Genomic DNA, 26,989 nt, shown 5'->3' with positions numbered 1-26,989 from the left:
AGGTTTTTGATTTTGCAATTTTTCAATGCTTCATTGGGAATTTTGATTTTTTCTTGGATTATTCTATTTACCAGTTTATCAATTTTCCATATTTCAGTTTTGGGATTTTTCAGTTTTTCGAATTTTAAAATTTTTGACTTTGATTTAAAATTTTTCAGTTTTTCAATTGTTAATGCTTTGATTTCTCGATTATTCAATTTTTCGATTTAAAAAAAAATCCGCGATTTTTTTAGTTCTATATTCAATTTCCCGATTTTAAAATTTTTCGATCTCGATCTTTTCATTTTTCGATTCCTTTTTCGATTTTCCAATTTTTTAATGTTTCCATTTTTCGATTTCTCGATTTTCTAATTTTTCAACATTGCAATTTTGGGAATTTTGTCAATATCTCGATTTTTCAGTGCTTCATTTTTGGGAATTTTTAGTTTTAGATTTTTTAAATTTTAGACTTTCCGATTTAAAATTTTTCAATTTTTATTGGTATGATTTCCCGATTTTTCAATTTTTTTGATCTTTTAATTCTTCGTTTTCTCGATTTTCCAATTTTTCGGATCTTTGATTTTTATTTTTGGGAATTTTCATATTTTTCAGTATCCTGATATTTGAATCTTTCAATTTTACGATTTTACGACTTCTCGGTTTTCGATTTTTCGGTTTCTCGAATTTTCAACTTTCGATTTCTCAATTTTTCGATTTTTCAAGTTTTTTAATCCTTCGACTTTTCATTTCTCGATTTTCAATTTTTCGATATTTCAATTTTGAGATTTAATTCTTCGATTTCTGATTTTTCAATTTTTTATTTTCCCGTTCCCCCATTTTTAAGTTTTTCAATTTTTCGATTTTTTCAGCATCTTGATTTTTCAATTTTTCGATGTTTCAGTTTTGGGAATTTTCATTTTGATTCTTCAATTTTTCGATATTTCAGTTTCGAGATTTTTCAATTTTTCGATTCTTTAATTTTTATATTTTTTAATTTTTCGAATTGTCATATTTTTTAATTCCTTAATATTTCGATCTTCCAATTTTACGATTTTACGACTTCTTGGTTTTCGATTTGTCGAGTTTTCAACTTTCGATTTCTCAATTTTTCGATACTTCAGTTCTGGGATTTTTCGGTTTTTTGATTCTTCGATGTTTTGATTTTTTCATTTCTCGATTTTCAATATTTCAGTTTTGAGATTTTTCAATTTTTTTATTTTCTCATTTCTCGATTTTTTAATTTTTCGATATATCAGTTTCAAGATTTTTCAATTTTTCCATTATTGATTTTTATATTTTAAAATTTTTCGAAATGTCATATTTTTCAATTTCTTGATATTTCGATCTTTCAATTTTTCTCAATGTTTCAGTTTTGGGAAATTTCGATTTTTTGATTCTTCAATTTTTCCATATTTCAGTTTCGAGATTGTTCGAATTTTCATATTTTTCAATTTCCTGATATTTCGATCTTTCAATTTTACGATTTTACGTCTTCTCGGTTTTCGATGTTTGGACTTCTCGAGTTTTCAACTTTTGATTTCCCAATTTTTCGATAATTTTAGTTAGTTTTGGGATTCTTCGGTTTTTTGATTCTCCGATTTTTGGATTTTTCATTTCTGGATTTTTCAATTTTTTGATTTTCCCATTTCTCAATGTCTGGATTTTTCGATTTTTCAGTTTTTTAATTTTTCAATGTTTCATTTTTGGGAATTTTCGATTTTTTGATTTTTCCTTTTTTCGATTCTTCAATTTTCGACTTTTTTATTTTCCTATCTCTAAATTTTTCGAATTTTCAGGTTTTTGATCTCGCCATTTTTCAATGCTTCATTGGGAATTTTGATTTTTTCCTCGATTTTTAAATTTTTCGACTTTTCCATTTACCAGTTTATCAATTTTTCCATATTTCAGTTTTTCCATTTAAATTTTTTTAATTTTTCGTTTTTTCGATTCTTCAACTTTTTTTGCAATTTTTCGAATTTTTATACACTAACCTACAAAAAAAACCGGCCACCCTGAAATATTTCGCAAAACCACTTCAAAATTATATCTTAACTAGTGATTATATTTATTTCTATCTTGTTTTAGCTAATTCGTACATCCTGTGTCAACCGTGAATGGTTATTTAAATAATAAAATAACAATCACTAGTTAAATTAATAATTTTAAAAGCAATCCCCGAGTTTTTAGTTTTTCGATTTTTCAATTTTTCGATTTCTCGATCTTTTCATGTTTCGATTCCTTTTTCGATTTTCCAAATTTTTGACATTGCAATTTTGGGAATTTTATCAATTTCTCGATTTTTCAAGTTTTCGATTGCTCAGTTTTTCAACATTTGAATTTTGAAAATGATTTCGGTTCTTTAATGTCGCAATTTCTCAATTTTTTCATTTCAATTTCTCAATTTTCTGGTACTTCACCTTTACGATTTTTAATTTTTTGGATTTTTCAATTTTCGATTTTTTGTTTGCCCATTTTTAAATTTTTCGATTTTTCAAGTTTTTGATTTTGCAATTTTTCAATACTTCATATTTTTCTTGGATTTTTCTATTTACCTGTTTATCAAAGTTTCCAGATTTCATTTTTGTGTTTTTCAGTTTTTCAATTGTTAATGCTTTGATTTCTCGATTTTTCAATTTTTCGATTTAAAAAAAAATCCGCAATTTTTTAAGTTCTATATTCAATTTCCCGATTTTAAAATTTTTCGATCTCGATCTTTTCATGTTTCGATTCCTTTTTCGATTTTCCAATTTTTTAACGTTTCCATTTTTCGATTTCTCGATTTTCTAATTTTTCAACATTGCAATTTTGGGAATTTTATCAATTTCTCGATTTTTCAGTGCTTCATTTTTGGGAATTTTCAGTTTTAGATTTTTTAAATTTTAGACTTTCCGATTTAAAATTTTTCAATTTTTATTGCTATGATTTCCCGATTTTTCAATTTTTTTGATCTTTTAATTCTTCGTTTTCTCGATTTTCCAATTTTTCAGATCTTTGATTTTTATTTTTGAGAATTTTCATATTTTCAGTTTCCTGATATTTGAATCTTTCGATTTTACGATTTTTCGACTTCTCGGTTTCCGATTTTTCGGTTTCTCGAGTTTTCAACTTTCGATTTCTCAATTTTTCGATATTTCAGTTTTGAGATTTTTTTAATTTTTCGATTCTTCGATTTCCGATTTTTCAATTTTTTTATTTTCCCATTTCTCCATTTTTCAGTTTTTTAATTTTTCGATTTTTTCAGGTTCTTGATTTTTCAATTTTTCGATGTGTCAGTTATCGGAATTTTCAATTTTTTGATTCTTCAATTTTTTTATTCTTCAACTTTTCGATTTTCAATTTTGCGATACATATTTAAGTTTGGAAATTTTTCAGTTTTTTGATTAAGATTTTTATATTTTTGAATTTTTCGAATTGTCATATTTTTCAATTCCTTGAAATTTCGATTTCAATTTTACGATTTTAAGATTCTCGATTTTAGATTTTTCGATTTCTCGAGTTTTCAATTTTCGATTTCTCGAGTTTTCAATTTTCGATTTCTCAATTTTTCGGTACTTCAGTTCTGGGATTTTTCGGTTTTCTGATTCTTCGATGTTTTGATTTTTCATTTCCCGATTTTGAATTTTTTTATATTTCAGGTTTGAAATTTTTCAATTTTTTGATTCTTCGATTTCCGATTTTTCAATTTTTCGATGTTTTAGTTTAGGGAATTTTCAATTTTTTGATTCAATTTTTCGATTTTTTAGGTTTTTGATTTTTTAATTTGTCGATGTTTTAGTTTAGGGAATTTTCAATTTTTTGATATATCAGTTTCGAAATTTTCCAATTTTTCAGTTCTTTGACTTTTATTTTTTTTGAAGTTTTTCGAATTTTCATATTTTACAATTTCCCGATATTTGGATCTTTCAATTTTACGATTTTACGACTTTTCGGTTTTTGATTTTTCGGTTTGTCGAGTTTTCAACTTTCGATTTCTCAATTTTTCGATATTTCAGTTTTGAGATTTTTTAATTTTTCGATTCTTAAATTTCCGATTTTTCAATTTTTTTATTTTCCCATTTCTCCATTTTTCAATTTTTCGATTTTTTCAGGTTCTCGATTTTTCAATTTTTCGATGTGTCAATTTTGGGAATTTTTGATTTTTGGATTCTTCAATTTTTCGATACATATTTAAGTTTCGAAATTTTTCAATTTTTTGATATTGATTTTTATATTTTTGAATTTTTCGAATTGTCATATTTTTCAATTCCTTGAAATTTCCATCTTTCAATTTTACGATTTTAAGATTTTCGATTTTTCGAGTTTTCAACTTTCGATTTCTCAATTTTTCGGTACTTCAGTTCTGGGATTTTTCGGTTTTTTGATTCTTCGATGTTTTGATTTTTCATTTCCCGATTTTCAAATCTTCGATTTCCGATTTTTCAATTTTTTGATTTTCTCATTTCTCGATTTCTCGATTTTTCAATTTTTCGATTTTTCAGGTTCTTGATTTTTCAATTTTTCGATGTTTTAGTTTAGGGAATTTTCAATTTTTTGATTCTTCAATTTTTCTATATATCAGTTTCGAGATTTTGCAATTTTTCAGTTTTTTGATTTTTATTTTTTGGGATCTTTAGAATTTCCAAAATTTTCAATTTCCTGATATTTAGATCTTTTAATTTTACGATTTTACGACTTCTCGGTTTTCGATTTTTCGGTTTCTCGAGTTTTCAACTTTCGATTTCTCAATTTTTCGATACTTCAGTTCTGGGAATTTTCGGTTTTCTGATTCTTCGACGTTTTGATTTTTTATTTCTCGATTTTCAATTTTTCGATATTTCAGTTTTGAATTTTTTCAATTATTCGATTTTTCGATTTCCAATTTTTCAATTTTTTCATTTTTCAATTCTTCGATGTTTTAGTTTTGGGAATTTTCAATTTTTTGATTCTTCAATTTTTCGATTTTTAATTATCAAATATCAATTTCGAGATGTTTCAATTTTTCCATTCTTTGATTTTTATATTTTGGAATTTTTCGAAATTCCATATTTTTTAATTGCTTAATATTTCGATATTTCAATTTTACGACATCTCAGTTTTCAATATTTCGATTTCTCGAGTTTTCAACTTTTGATTTCTCAATTTTTCGATACTTCAGTTTTTGACTTCTTCGATTTCCGATTTTTTAGTGTTTTAATTTTTCGATGATTCATTTTTGGGAATTTTCGATTTTTTGATTCTTCAATTTTTCGGTTCTTTAATGTCGCAATTTCTCGATTTTTCATTTCAATTTCTCAATTTTCTGATACTTCAGTTTTACGATTTTTCATTTTTTCGATTCTTCAATTTTCGATTTTTCCAATGCTTCAGAGGGAATTTTGATTTTTTCTTCGATTTTTCTATTTACCAGTTTATCAATTTTTCGATATTTCAGTTTTCGAATTTTTCAGTTTTTTGAATTTTAAAATTTTTTACTTCGATTTAAAAATTTTTAATTTTCCGATTCTTCAATTTTTCAGTTCCTCAATTTTTTTGCAATTTTTCGAATTTTTATACACTAACCGGAAAAAAAACCGGCCACCCTGAAATATTTCACAAAACTATTTTAAAATTATATTTTAACTAGTGATTATATTCATTTGTCTTTTTTTTTAGCCAATTCATACATCCTGTGTCGACCCTGAATGGTTATTTAAATAAAATAACAATCACTAGTTAAATTCATAATTTTCAAAGCAATGTTGCGAGATATTTCAGGATAGCCGCTTTTCTATTTTAGATTTTTCGGTTTTTCAATTTTTCAATTAAAAAAAAAAACTCCATTTTTTAGTTTTTCGATTTTTCAATTTTCCGATTTTTCGATCTTTTCATGTTTCGATTCCTTTTTCGATTTTCCAATTTTTCAATGTTCCCATTTTTCAATTTCTCGATTTTTCAAGTTTTCGATTTCTCAATTTTTCGACATTTGAATTTTGGAAATGTTTCAATTCCCAAATTTTCCAATTTTTCGACCTTTCGGTTTTTCAAAAGTGGTTATCACAAACAAACGAAATCAAATTTTGCATTTCTGGGTCAAGGAAGTTCTGTCGAAATAACCTTCGACCAATTTTCTTCTCCTCTAATAACCCTCAGCGAAATGGCGTGCGCGTAAAAGCCAAGTTCGATGACAACTTCATCGTTATCGAATGACTTAATAGCAGACACTGATTTCGTGTCGAAAAAAGCATTCACCCATCACTCACTCCTCGAGATCTTCCAGATTACCCAAACTACACGTAAATGCGACATTACCGAGCCATTTCAATACGTTCGGTGTAATTTGGCGCCCCCCTCCTCCACCAAAACGATTACTGAAATACCGAAACCGTCGGAACGCGTAAATATTTGAAAAATACGCGCTTAGCACCATTAAAATACTTCTTTCGACCTTGTTACCACGTTACATGTGTGTGGAGCGATAAAAGCGATATTACGGTCGCGTTGGTTATTGCCGCGATTAGTACCACGAGTACCGACCGACAAGAGGAAACCGTAATGAGACGTCCGAAGAGAAAGGTCGCTGGATGATGCAGCTGATGAATGACAATAAAGGTCTGCAGTGCGCCTTTCATTTTGGAATCGTCCGCTTTCATCGCACTGCGACTTTTCGCTCAATTTCGACCCTGACAATTCGAATTGCCGCTCGTAACTCATCATCTGTCGAACATGTGTGACCTTTAGGAAATGTCACGGTTTTATCGCCACAACCAAAAAATGTAAGGTTAATTTCGGTTTGGGCTCGAAGTTATCGGTTTATCCAATTTTAATTAAACCGATTACAAAAGCAGTTACGTCACGTTAATCCGCCGCCACTGGTTTTTAGCCCAGATTTGGCGCGACATTGGTACTTTCATATCCTCGTGGCAACCTTGTGATCTTTCGCACAATTTTTGCGAAAAACTCGTACGGTATTTATTAGGAACACGATTCGGCCATAAACAGTGGAAGGATATTCCGCTTCCCCGTTTATGTAACACGGGCTTCGGATAAACTAGGTGACATTGAGTACTTTCGTGTTCTCGTAGTTTCGCGGCGACCTTGGGATCAAGCGGATTGAATTTAGATTTTGGCCAAAAATTTGAATAGGTCGACCTTTAGGAGCGTTTAGCGCTATTTTGCCTTACAATTATTATTTATTTGTGCGGAGTGTTTACCTTCAGACGTTGCCCGCTAAGGAAGTTTTTCATAAATCAAATTGTTTTTGGCGTTTTTTCGGTCGGGGTTGCGCAATGGACACGATCGAAATTTAAAAACAAATAAATTACGGGTCGGATGGTACTTTCGGAATTTATTGGCTATTAAAGTGTCGAAAATAAATTTCCGTACGACGGAGGATACGTAACAAAGGATGTTTGTACGAGTACGTAATAAATAAATAGAAATATGATACAGTACTGAGTCGTATAATAAAAGAAAAAATTGTTGGCCTCGCCGAACTCGGAGCTATTTTGTCGTCGTTGCAACATGTAAAATGCTAGCAATTTATATTATAATATAGTCAATGATAGATAATACAGTACTTACTCATTAGTGTTTTTTTGTTGTCACGGTCAACTGCACTGTCACCTATTTTCCGAACGTCATGTAATGATACTGCATTTTAAGCTCATCGTTCGTTATTGATGTGACTGTAATGACTCCTATTTTGCAAATAACCAATGCACAGTAAATAAATCATTAGCTTTATCGTCCGTAGCTAAGCGGTGTCGTGAGACGGCAACCGAGGGAAAAAATCGTTCGAGAACACCAACAATAACAAATTTGAAACAACTCATTTATTCATGGCGTTTTTCTTTCGTATTTTGGCTGAACAAACTCCATAAAGTGTGTTGTACTCCGGATTTTTTTATTTTGTCGCTATTATTATAATCGGATGATAATTCTGTTGGCTTTATCAGTCATTATATTAGCTACAAATATTTATCTAAAAAGCGAATCTCGACTTTCTAGAATAAACGTTAGAAATTTGTTTACACGAAAAAAATGAGTTTACTGTGTTCGCAAAATTTTATCAGTGTTGGATTTTGCATGCAGCTGTTACGGCAAAAATTTAAATTAATAAATAAAATTGGTTCAAAGTTATGTATATAATGAAGTTTTTTTTAGTACCAACTACTTAAAATAAGCCCCAGAGGAATTTTATTTGGTATCAACCTAATTCAACAAGTGCTGGTATAGTAAATATTTCATTGAGAATTTGCACAAAAAAAACTGCTTCCGTGAATTTTTTTTCAACATTTATTTAGAGATCGTAATAACATTACAATTACAGTTACAACGACCACTTTTACTCTTCAGTTACTTTTTACGTTTATATAGGGTGATCAAAAAATGACGGATAAGTTCAATGTGACTTAGCTAAAGCACTGAATAACTCGAAAAAATGAAGAAATTAAGCATGCACTGAGAAACTGAGAATATCTACTTTTTTCCCATTGGTTATCTGCTTTAAATAGATATTCTTCATATTGTCCAAACAGGGGTTGTGGAAGCCACTTGTAGAGCTTATCACAAAACGAAAATCGAAAAATCCAATTTTATAATTTTTTAAATAAGCGGAATTTGTCGGACTATACTTCAAGGGCGAGGGAAGTTCGGGAAATAACCTTCAACCAATTTTTTCGAGTTCTTCAGAACCCTCTTAACAAGGAAACATCCGTTATTTTTGATCACTCTGTATATTTTATATTCTCGTATTTGAAATTTTCGATTTTATATGTCCACATTTTTGAATTTATTTCATTATATAATATCCTGTTATTGGGTGTACTAACCTCTTGGAAATACTATTACTACTTATTATTTAGCAAAAATTTTAGAATGACGTCATTATAATTTTGTTACCACAATGCGTCCCGTAGTTTCGGACTCTAATAAAATCGCCAATAAACCACAGACCGACGTAAACGAGGATCTACTTTTTCATATTCTATGAGATATTAGGGGCGATTCTAAAACAAACCTGTCAAAATTTAAAGGTTGTTAAAAAATGAACAGCAAATCAGATTTCCGAATTTAACTCGTTACTATGGAAATTTGTAATTTAACACCCTTTAAATTTAACAAGTTTTTCCAGAATTTACCCTATGAAACGTCGAGAATTGTAGGTAGGGTGCAGATAGAAATGAAACAGTTTCTTGTCGAAATATATTATCCAATTATGAATTCTGCAGTTTTTGTAGGTTTACATAACATATACAACATAAAAAATTGAAAAACCGAAAAATCTAGGAATAGAAAAGTCGAAAAATCAAAACAACTGAGAAATCGGGAAATCTAAAAATCTAGAATTTGAAAAATTGAATCCAAAAACTCAAAAATCAAGAAATTGACAAACCCAAAACTAAAATGTCGAAAAATTGTAAACTCGAAAAATCGAAACATTGAGGCTGATACCTCTAAAGATCGAGAAATCGAAAAGTCGAAAACGGGAAAAATCGAAACAGCCCAAAATACAAAAATCCAAAAATTAAAAACTGAAACACTGATGAATTTGAAATTCAAAAAAATCGATTAATTGAACAATTGCAAAAACTGAAAAATCAAAAAACCGAGAAATCTGAAAATCGTAAAATCTAAAATTTTAAGAAAATTTCGAAAGTTATTTCCACAGAACTTTCCTCGCACCTAAAGCACAATGAAACGTATCCAGCATTTTCGGTGCAGTGTACTACTAAAAATAACAGTATTGCATTCCCAAAATTTTCCGGGAAAATGGAATGAGCCGTTTCCGATTTAATTAATAAAATAAATCGACTCATTCATTAATTTTTTTGAGTCACCCTGTATATACATATCCAAAAAATATGAATGCAGTGATAAATCACAAGTAAAAACTCATCATATTTCGCACATTTTGGGTAGGTAGAATTTATTCGGCAAAATTTTTAGATGACGTCATCAATTTTTTGGGGGAACAAACACATATATATTTTGATTAACAATTTACCATGCTTATGATAACTTTAAAACATCTGCAACATGTCAAATTCTTGATTTTACGATAAAATAAATTGACTGATTTTTTTTGAGTCAGCCTGAATAAAAATTTGCACATTTTAGATTTATTCGGCAAAATTATGAGATGACGTCATCAATTTTTTTTGGGGATGAGCAAATATATTTTTTCAAAAATTTACCGTGCTTGTAATAACTTTAAAGATTTCAAAGCATTCGATATCTGATTAAATCAATAAAATAAATTCACGCATTCATTAATTTTTTTGAGTTAGCCTGTATAAGCAAATCCAAAACATGAATGGGATGATAAATCACAAGTACAGACTCATCATATTTTCAACATTTGAGATACGATTTATTCGGCAAAATTTTGAGATGACGTCACCAGTTTTTTGGAGGGGCTAAACAAAATATATTTTGATTGAAAATTTTGATCATTTTTTGTAAACGTTAGTTATCAGTAACTCCTACGATAAAATTGATTTTGGCAAATGACATGTCCTCTAAAAAAAGAAAGGGTGGGTGGGCGGGGCTAGCAGCTCTTAAGATAAAACTGATTTTGGCTAATGAGATATTTGTATCTAAGTACAATGAAAAATATCCAGCATTTTCGAAAAAAAAATTAAAAAAACCACATTTGGGTCCCCCGAAAAGAAGAAAAGAATTTTACCCCGCCCACCCACCCCGTCCCCATTTCAGTGATACTTTTTATGTGGTCAGAATGAAGGGTGGATCTTACACTGCTAAGGTAAGACTGATTTTGGTAAATAACATACCTTCCAAGAAACTAAAGGGTGGGTGGGCGGGGCTAGCACTTGTCAAGATAAGACTTGATATGGCAAATGACATACCCTTTAAGAATATAAAGGGTGGGTGGGAGGTATTAGTAGGTACTTGCTACGATAAGAATGAACTAGTCATTCGAATGAAGAAGGGGTGGGTGGGCAAACTTACTAAGATAAGGCTTGATATGGCAAACGACCGTGACAGTGGTCCCCGAAATTCCTTAAGACTACTTTAAAAACAAAACAAAAAAACTCCCAGAAATTCTTTCAAATTACGTCAAAGAAAAATTTGGTTGAAAGTTGTTTCGAAAGAACTTCCCTCGTACCGAACTACAATAAAAAATTTCCAGCATTTTCGAAAAATGTAGTTTTTTTTTACATTTGGGTCCCCCGAGAAGAAGATAAGACTGATTTTGGCAAATGCCATACTCTCTGAGAGTCATAGAGTTTTAATAAAGTTTTCAAAGTTCCAGATCTACTACTTTTTCTCGATCGTATTTTTTTCCGAAATGCAGAAGTTTTCAAAGTTAAAAGAGTTTTCAAATTTCGCAGAATTTCTGGAGCTTCTATATTTCGAAATTTCGAAATTATGCATACTTTCCAGACTCTCCAGATTTTCATACTTTCCAAATTTTTCAAAATTGACGCGTTGCAGGATTTCCTTAAGAAAGTACTTATGATAATTCCTAAGCAAAAATGCAGTTGTTTACACTATGTGATTTTTCTTGGGAATTTTCCACACAAACTTTTAAATTTGGCGCTAAAATATAGTAATTTTCACCGGTTCGCGACATATATTTGAGGTTACCTATACTGATTTGTCACTATTGTCAGCTGATTTTAGGTTCGTTATTTGTTCGTTTACGATTTTTGGTGTACATATACTGTATGTGTTCTCAGATACAGTTGTCACCTCTTTATAGGTTAGAAAATTTTAGATTTAAGGTTAAATGTCAAAACCAACGCTAACAAAACACAAGTATATAATTTCACAACAATGTAAACCCCAAAACTCGAATATTGCTCATAGTGTTCATTACTAAGCAATCACAAGAAAATCATAAGGAATTTGCTCAAGAAATAATAAAAATCCCATAATGTAAATTGACCTTACGAAAACAGAGGGTGGGTAGGCGGGCTAGTACTTGTTAAGACTGATTTTGGCATATGATATATCCTCTAAGAAATTTAACTAAATTATTAAAAGAAAAAGCACTAGAGGCCCCAAAGCACTTTCAATTTTTTTCCAAATAGAAATACCCAGAATCTCAAGATTGTTTTAAATTTTTCAAAAAAAAAAATCGGGGTCCTAAAATTAACTCAAAAATAGGTCAGGTCAGAAATACAAAATTTGACAACAATCGGCCCAGTATTTTCGGAGATTATGGGACGACAGACAGACGGACAGATAAACGGAAACGAAAGACCTATTTCTTCGTACGCTTGGGGTCATGAAAGGTCGAGAAAACGTAAAAGTAGAGAGTCGGTCGACAGACACAACATTCTTACTCCAACTTCAAATTCGTCCCGATCCACCAAAACTTTCCCTTCTAAAATCCGCTCCCAAATCCCACACCAGGTGGCTTAACCCCACCCCCGCTCTCTGTTTACGACATCCCGAATTGACGGCCAAACACCAATCATTATCTCCATCACATTAAGCAAATGAAACTCCCCTATCGCTTAGATCAGAAACGCAAACTGCTAATACGAGCCCCAAGAAGTCCCGAGACGCTCTAATTGCACACGCCGCTGAAATTACGGCCCGATTACTATTGCCTAACGCGTCCCGATAGCGATTCCCCTCATCTCTCATCCTCGCTCCTCGAGGTGGATGGGGCAATTTTTGCAGTCGATCGTGTCGACACAGTCCTCGAACGTACAAGACATAAAGCGCCCACGCTCGGAGACACTCTCTACCGTAGGGACCCGTGGCTTATCCTTATCATCAATCTTCGCGCACGCACCAAATACGCGCTCAATTTTACGAGCCGAGTGAGTTGTGCAAAACGGCACTCTGTCGTGATTTGACGTTTGTAAGTGACAGTTGACGGAGAGGACTACGAGAACAAATCGCAGGCGGCTGCGTCAAACCGACATTTTATACACTCGGTAAACTGATTATTGCGGTAGTTTTCCACGAAACGTTTTGACATTGTACCAGTGGCAGGTAGAATCTCGTGCCAGGGACGTACTTTCGAATTTTCGCAAAATGAAAAACTTTCACACCCGACGACTCCTCGCCACGTGACCTTAACACCAAACCCCGCGTATCTGCCACATACCATTACCACTATCATCGCCGATTGCACAACAAACGCAAAAACACCAATTATGACGCACTTTCCAACGTAAACAAGCGCGATTTTCGCAACTCGACGGCGCCTTTTTGCAATTTTGGGCGTTTTTGCGATTCGACGTGTGACGCCACGTCGGCCAGGTGTAGCCAACAAACACTCGGATTACGAAACGCATTCCTGCACATAATCTAGTCGTTGGCTCTTCTTCGGAGAATCTCGCTTTCGTTTCGAACCGAGTGCTAACCCGGATCGGACCCGGAATCCCCGGAATGTGGCAAAACGTCCTGCTCACACGCGGGCGTGTTCGATGCGTTCGTACTTCGGATGGAAACAGTCGCCGTGGAGACGGGAATTTTCCGGGCGACTTTTTAATTTTCGAGTCGATTTCTGGATCGGGCGACGTTAATTAAAGGTTGTTTGTTCGTCCCCTGGGGGAAGTCGGTGACGTCACCCCGAAAAGGAGACGTCGGATTTTTAATTAAGTGCTGTGCGAGGTGACAGGGATGGATTACGATTTTGGATTCCGTATTATGGAAACCGCGGATTTTCCCTAGCGCCAACTGTGCACACACAACTGATAGAGTCTTCAAACAGCGCGTAATATCACCGTGGAGAATTTCGTCTTGAGATTATTTACTATTTATAGCGGCTTATCGAAGTCGGGTCTTAGTAATTGGGGTTTCGTGAAAGATTTTGCAAGATTTTATCGTTCGTTCATATTCACTGAGCGAACCTGAAAATCGAATCGACAAACATTTTTCCCGAACGTTAGTTTGCTGGAAACTACGACAAATCTTATTAGATTTCTTGCGGCTGCTATTAGCTGCCTCCGTCTTGTTTTCTTTTGCTTTGACGCGGTATTGATCCGCGCCAGATATTGCCACTTAATATTAAAAAAAAAACAAGTACGAGAAAGCGTTGAAATTCAACTTGTTTCGAGTGTAGTTTGCGAATTTCGTTTCAAACAAATTCGCCAATTTCCGAAGTTCCGGCTGCATCTGGAACTTTTAGTTTATTTTAAAACATCAAAGTGAAAAAACTTGTTGCAAAAACTTCGCCAACGAACGGAGAAATTAAGAGATTAGACATGTTGATGAAGTTCGCCGAGAATATTCCACTTTGCGGGATTACGGAGTTTAGGGATGCAAAATAAACTGTAAACTCTGATAATGAGTTTGTGACGACAATAAACTTCAAAGTACTAGATGGCTTTGTTTAATATGCGTTTTATTTTTATTTGTTCTAATCGCACGAGACAGTTTGGTGCTGTGTTTACGTTGTCAAAAATTTTCAATTACCACTCCTTGAACGATCAATCGGTACCTCCTGTGACATTCACAGATTTATTCAAACACGATAGAAAACGTACGAGAATTTAACCTTAGCATCTTCAAATTACAAGCCTTATCTGGTTGTAACAGAGATTTGGATCACTGAAATCCCGCGACCTTTAAAATAGCGAATTAGGTTTTAAAATGTCAGTCACACGAAAGCAAGAACAATTACAATAAAGGTTAAGCGGTTACAAGACTTTGAAACTCATGGCGGACGATGTATCCTACGAATATTCACGGAGATCCAAATTTCGATTATCAAGACCCAAATGACAGTAAAAATAATTAAGATTGAATGGTGTACTCGCGACATTTTTTTAAATAAGTGGCTTATTTATTTACATGTCGTAACGTAATCAGTACACATAAGTTTAAAATATAATTCGCACTAACTTAATAATTATAGTGACTCGAAAGCGTTACGAAATTATTATCGCTATTAAGTCCTTCAACAAAACACGTAATATATTTTTGTAAGTCAAATTTGACTCATTTTTGAAAAAAAAATCAAACAATTTTGAAGTCCCTGGTGTCCTTTTGATAACAAATTATAAAATTTTGTGACCGTCGAGATTTTTTCAAACTACTTCAAAAACCAGGCACAAAAAGTCCCCAAAATTCTTTCGAACTGCTTCAAACAAGAAAAATTATTTCCTTAAGGGGATGTTTGCTAAAAGAAAACTGTCGGATTTTTTATTTTGCCGTGTTATTGTCTTCACAAGAAGTTTGCGTGTAGAAAAATAAAGAAGAGAAGTAGTGGTAAACTGGTTGAAACTCAGGAAAGCTGGGGTGTAATTTATGACACCCATAATCTCTGGTAACAGTTCGGCACCCGCTTGTCGTGTATTATTGTTCGATTTTCGTTCGTCAACAGTTTAATTTTCATATACGAATTTATAAAAATGACCACAAGAAATTAATACGAAATAAAAATCTGAATGTGTACAAAAATGAACTTCGAAAAATTAAGACAACAAATAGTAAGTCCAAGCAATTATAATCTAATTGGGAGACTGATTGATTTACAACAAAAAACGCATTCAGCCGAAAAATTAGTTATTTTTCGGACACAAAATAATCACTTTCGCAACACTTAAAAAGATTTGTGGCAAGTAAAACGAAATTAATTTTAAGTGTCCAAATGGTTCTACTGAGTGTGTCCCTATACTGAAATGCAACAAAAAAATCACCAATTTCGGCATCAGTACGGTCCTATATGTCATGATGAAATGCAAATAATAAAATAAACTAGAGACCAATAATTTGTTTCGTTTTTATTTATGCGTATTTATAAATGTACCCAATTCTTTTACTTAAAACTAAGCACTTCAATTAGTTGGTTTACATATTTCAATTATAACTGGTTCCCTATCTGGTTAGTATCGGCTAAGTTCAAACTAAAGAGGTATAGAAACTACCTGTGTATACTGAATGGTTATCCGGCTAATTATAAGGTTTATGGTAATCTTTTATTCAACAAAATAAAATTATTTCACGTAATACACTTTGATCTTTGACAAAAAGCCGAGAAGCAATAAGATTGGTGATCATATAAAGTAACAATAATAAAATTTCTATTAGTAACATTGAATTACACTTTATGTAAGTGTATAAAAACAATAATATTTATATGTACAGAAATTAGGGAATAAAAGCATAATAATAGTAAAACTAATCAAATGATGATTAAACTGCATTTTTTGTCTGTACTTTTAGTAAGTTTTTGACATAATAATTCTGATAAAAGTTTTTTCGACTTTTTCGTGACTTTGAAACTGGAATCTTCGATTTTCGTCCGATTTCAAAATTTACTCTATATATTTCAGTGGTCACAACGAGTTCACTAACTACACTGAAGTAAATTTATGCAAAGATTAAATTTGTCACCGAAAAGATGTCGGAAGTAATAAATTATCCCATCGGTCCAAGAACGTTCGGTGGGTGTTATATCCCAACCCGAGAGAGACCGCTGTAAGAGACATCAAATGGAACGGATAAAATAACGCTTCAAACATGATCAGTTTTAAACCAAAATTATGAAGTTTTATAAATCGAACATTTTTTTTTTCTTTTTGAAATATCATGTAAACATTTCAAAAAATGTCCATGACTTACTTTAATGTGAATTTTATAACTATGGTCGGCACAGTTGGACCTAATATTAGTGTGATTTTGAGCATATTTGCAATTTTATTAGAGCAAAACAGGTCATTTTTTCTCCAATTTTATAAGTTCCGGACACTAATAGCATATCAAAGATATTGTAAAAAAAAAATTGGGTTCAGATTCCAACTAGTTGTCTAGTATTTGTGAAACAAAATCTACTGTAAATTCACTGAAAACTAAACCGATAACATCACCTTAACTGAAAATTGCTTTTCAAGAACAGCTGAACAACTTTGCAGTCAGTGTGAATTTTCATTATTACTAGTGAATCGATTGTTGTCAAATTTTATATCCATTTTAGGAATATCGTCCATATTGTAAAACGTTAACCAATATTTTTGCGTACATTTTACAAAAGACATCCAGTGTTTTGGGAAAAAGAAAACCGAGTGTACGTAATTAATTAAATTTAATTTTTTTAACACAAATGCCGTCCCTATTGCTTTTTATACGAAAGTGTGAATAGTGAAATATAAACATAAACTGTCGAAGTTAAGCATGTATTGAAAAACTGAGAATGCATTATTTCCCGTTGGTTGTCTGCGGATGTGTTATTTACACCATGGTATTTAGCGGTTACCACAAAAAATACGCAAGTAAAATTTTATAATTTCAAGTCTATAGGGCGAGGGAAGTTCTGTCGAAATAACCTTCGACTAATTTTTTTTTAATAGTGGCTGAAACAATAGCTACGTTATATAATCATTTCTTTGTCTAACAATAATCAATTTACATGGCAATATAGTGTTCCAAACCTTGATGAGAAAGTGTTAAAAAACAGGAAAAAGGAACAGGTTGTTCTATGGAAAAAATTGTATTATTTTTTTTTCTTGAAAATCGAAAGTGTTAAATATAAATTCGGTTTTCTAATGCATAATTAATTTGCCACAAAAGACTTGTTAATTCTATAAAAATTCCAAAAATTTCATTTGAAATCTAGAAAACGTGTTCAATTTTTTCACGGTTTTAAAATTTTCGAAGCAAAATATACTTTTTTAAATCGGATTTTTGTATTTTACTCTGGAACGACACCATTACTGACCTACTGAGATGAAACAGCCTGTACAAAAATACAGAAAACTCCCTCCGCATCCCGATCAATTACAAGTTACACAACATACACATCGCAACAACCAACAAACCCACGAATAGCCACAATTTAAACAAAAAACCCATTCCGGCAGTCACAATACCCACAAATTTTGACAACGGCATGTTATCGGAACACGCTACATTATAATTAACATTTTTTTGTGCCCACAATAATAATACCATCGCCATTAGCCAGCACAGACAGAGCCGACTTCCCGGAATCAGCTGTGACACAGTTTTCTTATCGTAAACAATCGCTAAAAAATTCATCGCTGCATCGTTGCACCGACAGCGCAACGTTTTGGCAACAAACAGCATTCAATTCGACACGGCCGGCGAATTTGGCACTCGCGTTAAACACGTCTTTTTTAAAACAGTAAGCGATTCGGTCGACCTCTTTTGTGTTGGACCGAAAAACGTACATTTTCAAAATTTCGAATTCTTGTTTTTTATTTTTGACAGCTCGAGTGTTAGATTTGTGCTGTTCGAAACGTGCGCAAACGACGCCCGCTGTAACCAAATTTTAGATAAAAAAAAAATGAAAAACTACCCTTGACGCGAACTGTCACAATTTCGTGGGATGACGCAGCATGTATGTACATCGCAACAGCTGACCGTCGTTTAACCAATGAATGTCCACGTTTTACACCAACAACATCGCCGCCGATAACAATAACCACAAAATTTCGTCGGCCGAGAAAATAACGCAATCGGTCCACGTTGCACGTGAAAAAGCACAGCCGCTACACACCGATCGGCACAGAAATTATAAAACGCATCGTCGCCGTAGCCCCGACTCGCCGAAATCAGCTGCGCCACAGTTCTGTTCCCCATCGCAACGGTGTGTCAAAATCGGCATTCGGATGTGTGCCGCTCCGCGACACGTGTCGTCGCCAGTAGCGGCGGCCGTGCGTGGGCGGCGCGGCCGTGTTTCGCCCCATGTTTTCGAAAAAAGCAGGTGTCGGCGATGTGGCATCGCGCCGCCGCCCCGCCGCCGCCCCCACACTCACCGTCCGGCAGCGTGCTCGCCAAGTTCCGCAGATGGAACGCGTCCGAGCTGCTGGTCATCTGGCCGTCGTCGTCGGGGCGCACCTCACCGCACATCGGCGCGCGAGCGACTGCCCCAGGAGGCGGCCCGCCGGCGCCGCTCTCCGCCGCTCGCGCCGCCATTGGCGCGCGTCACTCACCTGGGCTGAAGTGGGAGCGCTTCGTGTCGCCGCTGTCGTTGTCGCCGTCGAGCGGCCGCTTCCTGGAGTCGGCGATCTCTGGCGACGGGCACGTATCCATTCCCGAGTCGGCGGCCATTTTGCCACTGCTCAGACGTCCATCAGCGCGAGCGGACTGCTGCGGCACGGTTACGACACTGCACTGCGCTGCGCACGCTCGCACCACTTTCTGCTCTCGCTGGACTCGAGGTCACTACGCGCGGCTCGCTCTATGGACGCGGACCGACTGATCGGCGAGGAGACGGCGACATGTCACGCGGGGCGGTGACAGATAGCGCGGCGCTCTTCCCCCACCTGGGGCGGCGACCTTGGACGACGACGGGGACGCTGCGCTGACACTGCGACGACGACGACGCTCACTGAATGCCTGAAACAGAGATGGGGGGGCTTGAGTCGATGGATGGGTTCGCGCCAAAATTATGCGTCACGTGACGCACACTTTTGGAAGAAATTCGAAGATGCGGCGGCTATTAGCGGAGGACGCGTGGGCGGCGGCGACGTGGGGAGGGGGCTGACACTTGCAGCGGGGTTTTCCTTTCGGCCGAGAGCGAAAGATGGCTAAGATTCACCTGCAAGGTCAAGCTGGCGTTTTAAGTTCTAGTGTTCGGTAGTTCGAAGCGCACACCGTGGAACTCGCTACTAACAGAAATGTAATAAAGTCAAACTCACGAATACCCAATTTCGTGGTTTTTAGGTGTTTCAAAATACGTTAAACATGAAAATGCAAGTTTTCGTCCTTCGTTTCGAAATTTTATGCAATATCATCAAAGTACCGTCGAGTGAGTACTACTAGAAAAATGTATGTTGCTTATCTACTTTGCTTGGAATTTTGGAAACCACTACAAACTTAAAGTCTCTTATGTAACCACAAAGATAAATATGAGATTTGATTGCAGAAATTATTTTTTATGGATACGACAAGCTGCACGTTTTAAGCGAGATTTTTTAAGAACATTTTGAGATGACGTCATCAATATTTTGAAGAGGATGAACAACAAAATTTTCTTCAACGTTTTACCACCTAAACCACAACCACAACAAGTACACTTATTACTTATTAGAAATGTGCTTCATTGTTAGAGGTGGGCGCGACTGCTGAAGACAGCCAGTGTGGGAGTTGCGCAAGAATTCCTATGATGATCAACGCTTTTGGTAATTTCTGTTAATGACATAAGATTGAAAACAGTCGTGATCAAAGTGCATCACACAATATGTGTAATTAATTATTCACTTTGCTTGCGTACTGTGAGATTAATCGATGGTTTCTTATTTAACTAAAAACCGCAGCGATATGATATAGTTATTTAAAAATTCATTATGGGCATTTTAAACCACGAAAATAATGGAAAAATGACCAAACTAACTAGAAATTAACCACACATTTTGCTGCGTACTGTTTTTGAAACAATTTGAAAATCTCGGGGACCCCTTGTCTCTTATTTTTTGAAGTAATTTGAAAGAACGTCGAGAACCCCTTGTGTTTTGTCTAGTTTGAAAGACTTTCGGGGACCCCCTGTGAATCCTGTTTTTGAAATTACATATTTGAAAAAATCTCGGTGACCCCTTGTCTTACTTGAACATTTCAATAAGTTTGACATTTCTACTGGAAGGTTGGAATATTTTATTCTGTGAAACTGCCGCCTCCAATTTCCAGATTAATGTTTGGAGTTCCGTTCCCACATACGCAACTTTGTGACCTTTAAAAGATTATTAATTGCAAAAAAATCTCCGCATGTTTTAAATAGTAAACAAATGGATTTTGCATATATTATTTATTATATAAAAAAAATTGGTATGCATTTAAAAATTAAGTCATACTTGTTGAGCCAAAATTATGATCAACATCATACCACACAAAAAAACGAAGACATTCTTTCATACAAATATTTAAAATTGCCGAAATTATGTAATTAACGATTAATTCATTTTATGGAATGTCTTTCTTGTAATGTTTAGGTTTAATTTATACGGATGGTTTTATGGATTGTGTTTGCTTGTGTCGCACCTGTCATGTCACTAAAATAACTATTTAGTTGCGTAGTTAATCATTTTTATGAATCACTTTGCGAGTGTCAAAATAAAACTTGTTCGGCCAAAAATACTTATTTTAACAGCGCCTATACCTGTGTCCTACATCTCACAAAAGATTACAATTTAATTAGATTTATGTGAAATTTGTCTTCAACGTTATTTTGCCAAGATAATAAATTAATTCAAAAATTGCGATAACTCGACAAAATTAGTGCATTTGTTGTGGTGTACAAACACGTAAATAAATCCTCATAAAATGAAAATTAATTTGTAGAACCTGACCCTCAATTCCTGAAATTCTCTTGAATCTTACACGCAATGTAAAATCGCCCAAGAATCCGGAAAGATATGAAAGTCTTTTCCTTCCAAATTAATTCGAGGCGGTTGATCATAACTACATTTGTCTGAAAAGTTTGAAAGTCTGACCAGTATTTAAAACTTCACTTACTGTTTAATGATCCTGCATTAGACTAGCAGTCAAAATCCTAGACAAAGTTAAATTTAACTACTTATTTACTTTGTACAACAAATAAAGCAGGCAATCATATCACCTTAATGACCTCCATTATGCCAGAGAGTCATTAGACAGATTCCTACTCGAGATACCAGATAATATCACTTATCAGAGTTTGTTTTTTTCAATTTTTAGCTTGTTAAAGAAAGCATACATGACAGCGTAGCTGCTGATGGTCGTATTATACATATTCGCCTTCACGCGTTACCGTAAAACTGTGACAAAATCTCCGCACCGACCCATGAATGACAACTCGTACAATCCCACCCACCAGTCCCTCCGCTCTAAAAATACCCATCCGTGCTTTTCCACAAAAATCGCAGTTCGTCAACTCCTTTATCACCTCTCCCAAAACCAGAAAATCAACTGAGTGCTCAAAAAGACCTTCTCCGACGAGTTATCGCCACGTCCGACTTATCATCACGTTCGCCAACACAATAAACAATGACGCATCGTCTCCTCGCCAACATGGCAACTGGGGAAAACTTTAATCGCGACATTGTTTGTTTTCCAATTGCGCAAGCAACCAAAAAAAATTTCGCCTCCCTAAGTCGGCGCCACTGTCGCAATTCCGCCGCCTCTCCCACACCAATTACTGGCAATCACAACACGCATGAATTATGCAACGACGAGCAACCTCTAATTTTAATTATGATTAATTACCGAAATTAAGTCGCAAATGAAATTATTTCCAATCGCACCATTCGGCCGGGAGGTGGTTCTTGGTCGAGGCCGCGCGAAGACACGAATTTGCGGAATGATGTGAATCAAGGCTATTAATAGTTTTAATTCGGCTTTTTTGCGCTTTGTTTACGACAAAGTCGATGTTGATGATAATCGGACAATAATTTCAAAAATTGCGTTGGAATGGATGGTTTTGGGAGATAAGGTGGCGAGGTGATAGGGGGATCGGTTGAAACACGTGCTGGTTTGCGTTATCTGTGATTATTTCCAGAGTGGCGAGAGTTGGATGATTTTTTCCGATTCGGTGAAATGCATCTGATAAGCGAATACGCCCCTGGAAATGGCCGCAGGCTGGGCGATCGGGAATTTTGGATTTTAAAACAGTGAAAACTGCCACTTTTTTTCTAGATGGAGGCATAGATTTGATTTAGCACCAGTTGCATTGTGAGCTCGGCAGTGGCGGCGAGAATAGTTGGGTTTTTGCTGCTCACGCGAATTAATAATTGAGTATTGGTGGTTAAAAAACTGCTTCTGTAACACCCGTTTGTAATATATTTATTTTCGTTTATTCCCGTGCCAAAGGCGCCTCCCAAGGTAAGTGATCAGTAATTTCGGTTGATAATTAGTTTGAAACGACGAATTTGTAAATTTAAAAAGTGTGGGAAGTGGCGATAGACGTTTTTAAGGAAAAAATGCAAAGATAATTTAAAGCAAATCGCTTCCAACTTTTGTTTTTATTTCTTTATACTTTGACATTTATTTATTAATTTCACTGTGCCAGATGCTTTTCTAATTTTAACTTCTTCCGGTAAGATCTAGTTTACTTGGTTTTCGTAAGTTTTCCTCGAAATTTTTAATGTCGCCATTTGAACAAAAGAAACGCATTTTTTAATTACTCCATCGGGAAATTTACAAAGTGGGGACCTGTGGTATTGTACACAGATGTTGTTTGGGTATTATTATTATTACTGTTATTATTTTCAGTTTTGCTGGCGACATTGGCGTTTTGAAAAAATCATATTGTTTTTGGAATTTTGATGGCGATACAAAGAAAAACAAAGCTAGTAAAAAAATTGTAGAAGGTTATTTTGACAGAACTTCCCCCGCTTTTGAAGTATGGTCCGATAATTTCCGCTTCCTTAAAAAAATATAAAATTACATTCTGCAATTTTCGATTTGTGATGACTGTTAACCTCTATAAAGTGGGGAATAACCATCCCCGCAACCCCTATGTCTTTAAAGATGAAATATATTTAAAGCAGATAACTATCGGGAAAAATGTTCAATTTCTCAGTATATGCTTAACTTCGACTGTTTATGTTTAAACTTCGACCGAATTCGACTACTAGCACAAACATCAGGGATTAAAAAAAAAGAAATTTGGTCGATTTTGTGTCCTCAACGCAGAGGAAAGGACTGATTGATTAATTCATACTCAGTTTTTCTCCCAAAAACACTCATAAATTTCGGCAAAAATGTAAGACGACGGACAAATTTTGACTAACGATTTACCATGTTTCAAATAATCTTAAAATATTCGCACGATTTCACAGCATTCGGTTTTACAATTTCAAAGTTAAGTTGTAAAATATTACACAGTTTTGATTTTTTTCCTCAAAAATCTGGATGTCCATGGTGAAAATTCGACACGGATTCATGAATCACACATGCAGGAGCATGCAATCTCATAAAATTAAATATATAACACCATTAAAAAAAATTAGTATTAAGTAGTATTAAGTAAAAATGGTACGTTTGACTCCACATTTTGAAACATGTTTAAAATGGTAAATTCTTGTAGACAAATATGGATCTTGCAATTAAGCCCCGCCCCTCGATTTGACAACGAATGAAAGATTCATCACAATTGAGAACTGAGATCGGGGCGGGTATGGCTTAATTTTTTTCTTAATATACGTAGTATTCTTTGAACAACACGATACCCAAAAACATGCTTTCTATTTCTTGTACAGAAATAAGGATTTTGCAATTAAGCTCCGCCCTCTTGGCACACGACGAATAAAAATATCATCACAATAGAGATAGGGCGGGTGGGCGGGCTTACATTTTACCTTTTTTTTTCTTAATATGTGTAGTCATCTTTTCACAACAAGAAACTTAAAACATGTTTAAAATGGTAAATTTGTATAGGAAAATATCGATTTTGCAATGACGTTCCGCCCCTCGGTCTAACAACGAATGAAAAATTCATCACGATTGGGATCGAGACGGATGGGTGGGGCTTCCCTTTTGGTTTTCTTTTTTAATTAATACATTTAGTTTTCTTTGCATAACACGTTTACTTACGAACAAATTTCACATGGTAATTTCTCGTACAAAAATAAAGATTTTACAATTAGCCCCTCGGCTTACGACGAATAAAAAAATCATCGGAATTGAGATGGGGGGGTGGGGGGTGGGCGGGGCTTATAGTTTGCTTTTTTTTCTTAATGTACATAGCCATATTTTTACAACAAGGGATTTAGAACATGGTTAAAATGGTACATTTTGCAAGGAATATGGATTTTACAATTATGGGGCGGAGCCTAATTGCAAAATCCATATTTCCTCAAACAAATTTTCCATTTTAAATATGTTTTAAGTTTCATGTTATGAAAAAAAGTCTACATATATTGAAACAAAAAGGCAAAATGTAAGCCCGCCCACCCGCCCTATCTCAATTGTGATGATTTTTTTTATTCGCTGTGAACCAAAGGGGCGGAGCTTAAATGAAAAATACTTTTTTTTACAAAAAATTAAAAACATGTTGTTGAGTATCGTGTTGTTTAAAGAATACCATGTATATTAAAAAAAAGGCAAAATAAAAACCCCGCCCACCCACCCCATCTCAATTGGCAGCTTAAAACACGTTCAAAATGGTAATTTTTTGTAAGGAAATATGGATTTAGCAATTAAGCTCCGCCTCTAGGTCTGCCAACGAATTATATATGTTATATTTAAAGCACGTAACTAACGGGAAAAATGTAGACAATTTCAATTTCTTAGTATATGTATGCTTAACTTCGACTGTTTATGTTTATACTTGGACCGAATTCGACTAAAATATTTGCACGATTTCACAGCATTCGGTTTTTGCAATTTGAAATTACATTTTAAAATTTAGTTGTAAACACAATGTTGATTTTTTTTCCAAAAATCTGGACGCTAAGGGCAAAAACTCAACATGAATTTATAAATCACACATGCAAAAATATGTTATTTTATAAAATTTAAAGAACATTTGTTCGGCAGAATTCTAAGATGACGTCATAATTTTTTGGGAAGGCTTTAAACGAAGAAATTTTGATTAACGATTTATCGTCTTTCCTACAGCCTTAAAACGTTTGCTATATTTCACTTCATTCGCTTTTGCAATTCTGAACCGAAATTGTAAAATACAATTTTGAATTCTTTCCCAAAAATCTCGATGTCTAAACTCGACACGGATTCATGAATCACACATACAGGAGTATGCAATCCTATAAAGTTAAATATATAACACCAAAAAAAAGGGACAAATTAGTATTAAGTAACAAACTGGTACGTTTCACTCCACATTTTATTTTTTAATTTATTATTATAAGGTGCTTTATTATTTTTAACAGGTCAATTTTGACGTTAAAGTGTTTTTTTATTTTTTATAGAAATCTTAAAAACAGCGGTTTCCATATGGATCAGCTAGAATCATAGTCAAAATCTTTAGAAATTCACAACTTTTTAAAAAATAACCTTAAAAATGGGATAAAATGTAAAAAAATGCATTAAAAAAAAATTCACGACAAAAATTTATTTTTTTTAGAGCAATTTCAAGGTTAAATTGTAAGATGTTGTAATTTTGATTTTTTTTCTCCAAACATCTGGATGTCTAGGATTAAAAATTAGCATGGGTTCTTAAACGACATGCGCAGGAGTATCTTATTTTATAAAATTTAAATAACATTTACTTTAAATTTTGGAGATGGCGTCAACAAATTGTTGGTAGGAATGATTAGCCAAATTTTCGTTATCTACATGATATTTGTAATACACATGTAAAATTTAACAACTAGTTCAGTAGTCTCAGTAGTACACTGCATACCTCCAAAATTAAGACATTATTAAAGTACCGAAAATAATCTTGCATTTTGTCACATTAAAAAACCACTTGGTCGTTAATTTTGCAAGAAAATGTCCAAAAATCTGTTGAAACTAATCCCGTTCCAGCAGCGCCCCCTGCCAAAGTCCGAGAGCACGCCCCTGTAGCCCGCGCTTTTGAAACCATCCCGATCGAGTCGTCCGCGCGAATCCGCCATGTGGTGATTGACAATTCTACCAAATCTACCAATAATCACAAAAATAGCGACTTACACAACACGAGTAATTTCACAAACTCCGCCACTGGTGAATTTCGTTGGAGCGAAGATGGATCCCTGAATTTATCGCGAAAAAAATGTCGAAATGGAGTAAATGGGAACCACTAAATGACACAAACAAAAATTTAACGTGAACAAATGACAGTTTTTGACGCATCTACGGCCAGCTATGATTTACGACACTCGTGCAGCGGTAATGACATCGGATTATTACATAACGAAAAGCGGCTTATCATAATGGCGCGATAACAACTTTTTACAACTCGCAACTGGTAATCAACTCGCTATAATTAATTTTATAAGCACTGTAAATAAACGTCCGCTCCAGGCCGCCGTGTGCCGCTCGGTACGAATAACGGCGCCAGTGCGCACTGGCACAAGGACGTGTGATGGTTTTGTAAGTTTTTTCTTTGGTTTCGTGGCGCAATTTCGCAATGTGCCAGCGGATTTGGGACGGATTGCTTCGTGTCACCACCTAACCTCCAAAAACCGACTCGACTAGGCCGCAATTGCCGTAAACAAGCGATCTATGAACGGCCTTGGAACGCAAC

At 34.4% G+C, this 26,989-nt stretch overlaps 1 protein-coding gene across 6 annotated transcripts in view; it reads right to left on the bottom strand.

Annotated features, from left to right (window-relative positions):
* Ps (pasilla) overlaps positions 1-26,655 on the bottom strand; it is a 94,606-nt gene extending 67,951 nt beyond the window's left edge. For 2 of the 6 annotated variants that reach the window (XM_064052261.1, XM_064052259.1), the window contains exons 1-2: positions 26,434-26,655; positions 18,819-19,224 (exon numbers count right to left, since the gene is read on the bottom strand). In XM_064052261.1, the coding sequence (XP_063908331.1) occupies positions 18,819-18,936 (118 nt within the window). In that variant the 5' untranslated portion in view covers positions 18,937-19,224; positions 26,434-26,655. Of the gene's footprint in view, positions 1-18,181; positions 18,399-18,641; positions 18,798-18,818; positions 19,225-26,433 lie in introns of those variants that run through there. The other 4 variants (XM_064052256.1, XM_064052254.1, XM_064052255.1 and 1 more) reach the window with 4 other exon arrangements.
* Between the last annotated feature and the right edge of the window lie 334 nt (positions 26,656-26,989).

The sequence above is a fragment of the Zophobas morio genome, unplaced genomic scaffold (genome assembly GCF_036711695.1).
Source record: "Zophobas morio isolate AGI-343-1 ecotype UQ-CSIRO unplaced genomic scaffold, CSIRO_AGI_Zmor_V1 ptg000010l, whole genome shotgun sequence".
Classification (NCBI taxonomy): Eukaryota; Metazoa; Arthropoda; class Insecta; order Coleoptera; family Tenebrionidae; genus Zophobas; species Zophobas morio.
Note: the sequence above shows the minus strand (reverse complement) of the source record. Positions and strands in the feature narration are given on the sequence as shown.